The sequence below is a fragment of the Haemorhous mexicanus genome, chromosome Z, assembly GCF_027477595.1.
Source record: "Haemorhous mexicanus isolate bHaeMex1 chromosome Z, bHaeMex1.pri, whole genome shotgun sequence".
Classification (NCBI taxonomy): domain Eukaryota; kingdom Metazoa; phylum Chordata; class Aves; order Passeriformes; family Fringillidae; genus Haemorhous; species Haemorhous mexicanus.
In genome coordinates, this window is record NC_082381.1 from 21,856,102 (window position 1) to 21,863,127 (window position 7,026).

The following is a 7,026-nucleotide window of genomic DNA, read 5'->3' on the forward strand; positions in this document are numbered from 1 at the left end:
CTACACCACCTCTCAGCTGGCGGGGCACAAGGGCCTCCTCAGGCGCAGGCATCTCCTCTCCACTCTTCCTGCACTTGCTTTCCCCAGTTCAGGCAAGCAAAGCTGCTTGGCTCAGGACGTTCTTTGGGCTTCTGAAAGGGGCCTGGCCACTTAGCTAGAGCAAGGCAAGGAAGGGAGTCTTAAAACACTCGGCATTCTTGAGAGTTTTATTGTCACTCCAGCTGAAACAAAGTATCCCCTCGCTACTTCTGCCTCTTTAGCATTCGGTCCTGCAGGTGGCCTGCTCAGGCTGAGAGCTCTCAGCGCCTGCAGGGTCCAGTTCTGCTGCAGCCCAGCTTTTCCTCTCACAGCTTAATTTTATAATGACAATTCTTTCATTTCTACTTCAGAGATACTTCAGAGCTTGTCTAAATTAACAATATTCTCCTCTAAGCTAATCAATCCTTGATTGTCTAAGCTATCTACCTTCTATAGTCCTACAAAGTCGCTCCCTATGTGTCCTAAATTTTTGAAAATTTTACCTAAAATGAAAAATTTTATTTTTGTAAAAAATCCAACAGAGCTTTCAATGAAACCTAACTTACACCTAAACTAACCTAAGCTAAGCTAAACTATCACCTAAACTAGCAAATTACAAAAGCCTTTGATTTCCTATCTACAGCCCAGCTCCTCCTAAAACTCAGGGCATGGCTGAAACTCTGCTTGATGATGACACATCCCCTCCTCCCTCCTCTCCGCTGGCGGCGCACAAGGGCCTCCTCAGGCGCAGGCGTCTCCTCTCCAATCTTCCTGCACTTGCTTGGCTGAGGTGATCAGAGCAGCCAGGCTGGAGGCAGGATGGCCTGAGGTCACAAAGGGATGCTGCCCAGAGGAAAAAGAAAACAAAGAAATGAAGCCTTACTTTCAAGGATCACATCCTCATGGGCTCAAGCAGGACTCCTTGGCTACCAGAAAGACACACCAAGAGCAAGCATCGAGGGCAGCATGTGCTCCTGCGCCTTCCTGTCCTGGCACCCGTCTCAGCCCCGTGGCCCACACTCCTCCTCATCCCTTCGTGCAGGCGTCCTTAGCTGACAGGGCTTTTTGGCCCTTTGCTTTTTCTTACCTGCAGGAGTTCCTGGGCAGACCAGCGCCTGTCCTCGTCTGCCTGCAGGCAGCAGCGGAGAAAGTCACGCAGGGGAGCCGAGTGGTGCTTGGGGTTCTGCAGTTTTGGGGGCCCGTTCCTTTCTATCAGTTCAAAAACCTACAGCACACGGATGCAAGAGGACACTGGAGCTGCTCCTTTGCTAGCCGCATCAGCTCTCTCCACACAGAGCCCTCTTTCTAAGCTGCACCTTACCCTGAGACGGGCTTCCCGCTGGTAAGGAGCTTCCCCTTCCACCATTTCCAGCCCCATGATCCCCAGGGACCAGATGTCCACTTTGGGGCCGTAGGCTTCTCCTCTCACCACCTCCGGTGCCATCCAGCTGGGAGTGCCGACGCGGGAGCTGCGCTTGCTGCGCTCAGGACTGAGCTGAGCACAGAGGCCAAAGTCAGCTGAGGAGAACAACAAAGCCTGTCAAAGCCAGCTACCACTGGCCAAGCAGCCAAAAGGATTGCCCACTCCAAGCCTGGCAAGGAGATGCTGAATCTAGCTGAAAGAGCAGCTGAGCACTCCTTGCACGGGGCTGGAGCCAGGGAAAGAAGGCATCGGCCACTTCAAAAACACCCCGGCCATTCACGCGCTGGCCGAGCGGCGCTCCTGGCCGAGTGGCACTCACCAAAAGGCAGCCCCAGAGCACAGGCTGCAAATGCACCCGAGCAGGGATACCCACCCAACTTGACGGATCCATCCATGCCCACAAGAACGTTGCCGCTTTTGATGTCTCTGTGGATGACTTGGCGGCAATGAAGGAAATGCAGTCCTTGCAGGCACTGAGAGAGAAAAAGGAGGGAGGGAAAGTTAACGTGCAGGATCTGATTTCATACCACCAGAAAGGAAAGAGCTCAACGGGATGGACTGCTTTCTCATGGGAATTGGGAGCCAGGGTGCAGCATCATGGTGCTTCTCCTCTGTCTTGTGACAGCAGCAGCAGCAAAAGAAAGCTGAGAGCAAGAAATCTCTGCTGTCCTTAACCTCCAGCTAACAAGCAGCGTCCTGGGCACGCCCGAGGAAGCACAAGTGGGATGCCTCACCTCCCGACAGACAGCGCCTATCTGTCCTTCCTCCAGGTACACTGCCCGGAGCACATCAAACAAGGTGCCGCCGTCCATGAACTCCATGGCCAGCCAAAGCTCTGCATCCACCAGGTAGCTGGAAGAAGAAAACCACGGCATGGACAGAGAGCAATGGCCACTGCTCAGTCACCCGAGGGCCTGAGCCAGGCTTTTGCCAGTGCTCTCCAAGCTACGTGTGCCGCAAGAGATTCTTGAACAGCAGGTCAACCTCCTCCCACCCTCTGGAGACGAGCAGAGAAATCATCATCACCAGCTCCGTTCTCTGCCACTGACCAAAGGGCATTGTCTCTTCTGGCTTGCACTAGCTCATTGCCATGACAGTATGCCAACCTGTCAAAGTAGGAGACGATATTGCGATGCCTGTTGTCCCTCATGGCCAGGATTTCAATGGCAGCCAGCTCCTCGGACATCTCCTCCCCAAGCGACATCATCTTGATGGCCACCTAAGATGACATGGGCGACGGTTACCTTGAGAAGACGCAGCCTGCTCCAGATCACAAACGCAGACGTGGAGCGAGTGCTTGTGCGATGGGGCAGCCAGCTGTGACAAAGTGCCTGGTTTCTAGACTGCAGAGCTCAGCAGAAGCACCAAAGCCCATCCCAAGTGCATTCTGCACCCTGAGCCTAGACGGTACTTCAGCGGAACAGCCTCTGCTGCAGACGTGGAGCGGCCAGCCAAAGCTGCAGGCAGAGCTCGCAGCAGCGGGCAAAGCACTCCAGAGCTGCAAAATGCCATGGGGCTCTTGGCACTTTACCTGTTGTCCGCTGCTGGTGTCAAGGGCTTTATAAACAGCTCCAAACCCCCTAGAAAGAAAACAGCAGCAGAAAAAGCCCTTTAGCCGCTCCCCAGACCATCCCAAACACAGGGCCACTGCCAGCAGCTCTGGGACCCTTGGCTTCCAGCTGCTGAGACCAGCAAGTGGGAGGGCCATCTTCTCCACCTTCCATCAGGTGGCCTTTCCTAGGAGGACTTCATTTCATTGAAGTACAGCTTGATAAGCCAAAATGATGAGCCCTTAAGAGCGGGGCCCGAAGAGGTAAGCAAGGGCCTTTGCAGCCTCTGCAGTCACACCCCCCATCACTGCCAGGGCCACCTGGAAGCACAAAGTGTCTGAGCCGCAGGAGGAGTAAGAACGAGCGCCAGAAAACAGCTGGGGCCAGAGAGCTCCCTGGGGCCTACACACTTGCTAGGTGCCAGCCTTCTGCTCCAGCAGAAACAATCTCTGCTTTTCTCTTTGGCACAGAAGGCAGCCCAGGCAGAGCCAAGCCAGGCCCAGCCGCCCTCACAGGCAGCAGGAGCTCCCTGAGCGCTCCCGCGCTGCCTCCAAGCACAACAACAGGTTCTGCAGAGGGGCTGAAAGGCCTCTGAGACCGGGGAGAACTTCTGGCACGACCCGCACCGAGACACGCACACAGCGCACGGCTCTGGCAGACGAGAAATACACCGGACGTACTCAGTGTCTTCGGGCCCTGCTCCTCTCTCGTCTCGGGCTGCTGGGCTGCGCCGCTGGATGAAGTGCCAGCAGCGGGGGGCCAGCTGGCTGCTGCAGGCCATGCTGCTCCGGCGGCACCAGGCTGAATTGCAGAGCGGGTGTTGAGCTGGGACAAGAAAGGATTGCCCGTCAGAAGGGCGGCTGGCCCAGAGGCCCCGCGGAACGCAGGGCACAAGCAAGGCCTTCGGAAGATTCCGTCAGCCATTGGGCCCTTTCCCGTGTTCCCTTCTCCAAGGCAATGGGAAAAGCACAAAGGCTATTTTGATCCACCCCCTCATGGCCGCTTCCATGGCCCATTTTTCAGCTTTTCTGACAGAGACTGGCAACAAGGTAGAGATGGGGCTGTGAAGATCCAGAAAGAGACCAGAGCATGGCCCCTGAGCCTTGCTGCTTTCCTCCTCCTGTGTTTTCCCCGGCAATGAAACCGCCCCGGAATTGGCATGCATCTGTCTGCTCAGAAACCCGGAGCATGTCCCTTCTCTGATCTCTTTCATGGATTTCCCCTCTCTATGTCAGGCTTTAGGGAGCGGCCCTTCGGAGCCGCCTTCCAGCCCTGGCCAGACCCACCCGCCCTTTACAATGCAGAACTGACAAGGGTTCTCCTCTCCAAACTCCGCTCTGACCGCGTGGAAGCCCAGCACAGCCTACATTGTGTGTGCAGCTAATTAGTCCGTGGAGAGGGCAGGTGCCCTCCAGGGGCCGCTGGCTCCCAAATACCCCGCAAGGCTGTCAGCTGCGGCTTTGGGCCGCTCTGCCAGCTGACCACGGGCAGCCTGCACTGACAATGGGCACAAGGAGCTGACTTCTACCCTGGGAAGAATGGAATGCTGCCTCTTCTCTGATGCCAAGAGACATTCTCAGGCCCTCTCGGCATCCCAGCAAAGAAATGCTTGAAGGTCAAAGCTCAGAAGCCGTTGGCCAGGCCTCCCTGGCTTGCCTGAAGCGGCACTACGTCGCGGCAGGCACGCAGCCCCCAGCATCTTCAGCTGCCAGCAACGAGGCCTGCTCCATCCAAGCCTTGAAGCTTGGCCCTGCACCAAAGGCAGTGCCAAGCTCAGCTGCCACTTACTGGCTCTGCACGTTCAGGCTGTGGAGGAACAACAGCTGGAGGCTTGATGTTCCTTTGCTCCTCTTCAGCCTCTTCCTCAGTAACAGAGGGAGCCAGAGGAGCCGCTGACCCTGCTGTTGAGCCCTGCAGACAGACACAAGTGAGAGAGACAGGCAAGAGCCAGTCCCTGAGGAGCTGCTTTCTGCTGAGCTGGGAAAGGGAAGGGCAAACCATACACTTTGATGCAAGTGGGACTCTGAGTCATGAAAAGCCCAGGAAGATGGCTGAATCAGGTGCTACTCCATCTTGCTGTTCATTTGAACTTCCCTGCTGCCTAGAAGCAGCAAGACACCTTGGAGCTCGCCCACTTGCCTTTCATCTCTTGAAAGGCTTTTTCCTTGGAAAATCAGCAAACAGCCAGTGCTCCCTTTGCTACTGCTGATGCCAGCAGGCACTTGGCCTTTCTTTCAGCCTCCCACGCTGGCACTCCACTGCGCTCTCCTGCCAAAGGCCAAGCTGGCAGAATTGCCACACAATTCTCACACGCCAGCAAGGTCCCAGCTTCCTTTGCCACTCACCAAAGGACAGGCTCGTCTCCATCCGCGTGTCAGGTGACCTGCAGCCAGCGAGGGAAAAGGAACCAGAGGCCCTTAGAAAAGTGCCTGTGCCTGCGACTGCCACAGCACCAGTCAGTCCCAACAGAGAGCATTTGCCTTTCCCAGCATGCCTCCAGGAGAACAGCTCTTTCCCACAGCAAGCAAGAGGAAAACAAGGACGCTCGGGTAGGCTCTGTCTGCATTTGGGCCTCTCTTGCCAGGAGAGAAATAGAAACACGGCCATGGAAATGCCCCTTGTCCCTGAACAGTCTCAGCTTCCCTTGTGCCCAGCAGCTCAAGCAGCATTTTCCTCCTCTCTTTCCTGCATTTTACCTCGAGATTCTTTTCAATGGCATGCACTAATTCCCATCAATTGGCAGAAGAGGATAGCCCAGGAAAGTTTCCACAAAGGGCCCCCTTTGCTCTGGCAGCTCTCTGCTGAAGCAGCCCAGGAACTGCTCCCAGCTTCAGCAGCAAAGCCGAACTGCATTGCAGTTTGTGCTGCATGGCCAAGGGAATCACAAGCCTGGCACACCAGAAAAGGGTCGAGTAACACAGCCAAGGCCTCCAAGAGGCAGAATTTGGGGCAAACACTGCTTTCCTTCACTCCCGGAGAGAACCGCAGAGTTGGTAGAAGTGCTTCTGAGGATCTCTCCTCAGAGTCTGCAATTTGCAGCTTGTCTTGCTTGAAGCAGCAAGCCGAGGAAATGACAGACTCCACAGCCACGCACTCTCCCGGCGAGGGAGGGCAACCGCTGCAGGTTACGCTGCAAATCCTCCGTGCCTGCCGCCCAGTACAGATAGCCCCTTTCCAGCTGCTGCTGCTGGCAGGAGCTTGACCAAAGGGGTGGCATCTTCATGGCCATTTTGTTCCTAAATCAACTGGGTCACTACTGCGGCATTAAGAGCAGAGCCAAGCAAAGGGCAGGTGATGCCAGCCCCAGGATGAACCTTTACTTACGAGTCAGCTGGGTCACGTAGTAGGCAGAATAGGCAAGAGAAAAGACGGTGCAAACCGCGGCACAGACTTGCCCGATCATTTTGGCAGCGCTGTGCGGGTTTGCACGCTGAATGCCACCCAAGGGAAAAACAAGGCTCCTCTCGGGGTGCAGGCCGTCTGCTGAGAACTCCTTGATCACAAGGATCCTCCTGCAGGGAGCAAGCGCAAGAGCTGCTCTGGACAAGCAGGCCTCGTGCACACCGGGACAACGCTGTGCTGACGGCACTGTGACGTGGCACCGCTCCCTTGACCTCACAATGGCAGCTGCCCTGCCTTTGTTGTGCCCAGCCAGCCAACCCCTCTGCAGAGCTGATGCGAAAGAAAGGCCTGGCAAGTTCTCCTCAGTCCTAAAGCAGCAGAAAATGACCTCACGCTCCATAAGGCATTGCTCACGGCATCCCAGGGGAGGCCAGAACAATGAGCCAGCCCTCCTAGCATCCAAGGAATCCAAGCAAACTTGACTTTGGTTCCCAAAGCTTTGACTAAAAGCAAGTGTGCTTCTTCTAGGTGGCATCTTAGTTGCTTCTGAAAAGCCTCCCTTCTTCAATGACAAAAGAAGGGGGCAAAAGAAGCCAAGAGAATAAACGTCCAGGAGCATTGTAGGCTGCAGTGGCTTCTTGAGCACGTGGGTGCATGCTGACCTCCGCTCTGACTCGCTTTGGAGGCCGGCCT

General features: G+C 55.7%; 1 protein-coding gene across 1 annotated transcript; it reads right to left on the reverse strand.

Moving 5' to 3' along the window:
- Window positions 1–759: 759 nt before the first annotated feature.
- LOC132322454 (serine/threonine-protein kinase PAK 3-like) lies at window positions 760–6,394 on the reverse strand. The gene is made up of 11 exons (XM_059836943.1): window positions 6,316–6,394; window positions 5,337–5,374; window positions 4,780–4,902; window positions 3,668–3,816; window positions 2,973–3,021; window positions 2,548–2,660; window positions 2,176–2,293; window positions 1,815–1,914; window positions 1,340–1,536; window positions 1,106–1,243; window positions 760–861 (listed from the first exon to the last, which is right to left on the reverse strand). The coding sequence occupies exons 1-11, from the start codon at window positions 6,392–6,394 to the stop codon at window positions 760–762; spliced, it is 1,206 nt and encodes a 401-aa protein (XP_059692926.1).
- Between the last annotated feature and the right edge of the window lie 632 nt (window positions 6,395–7,026).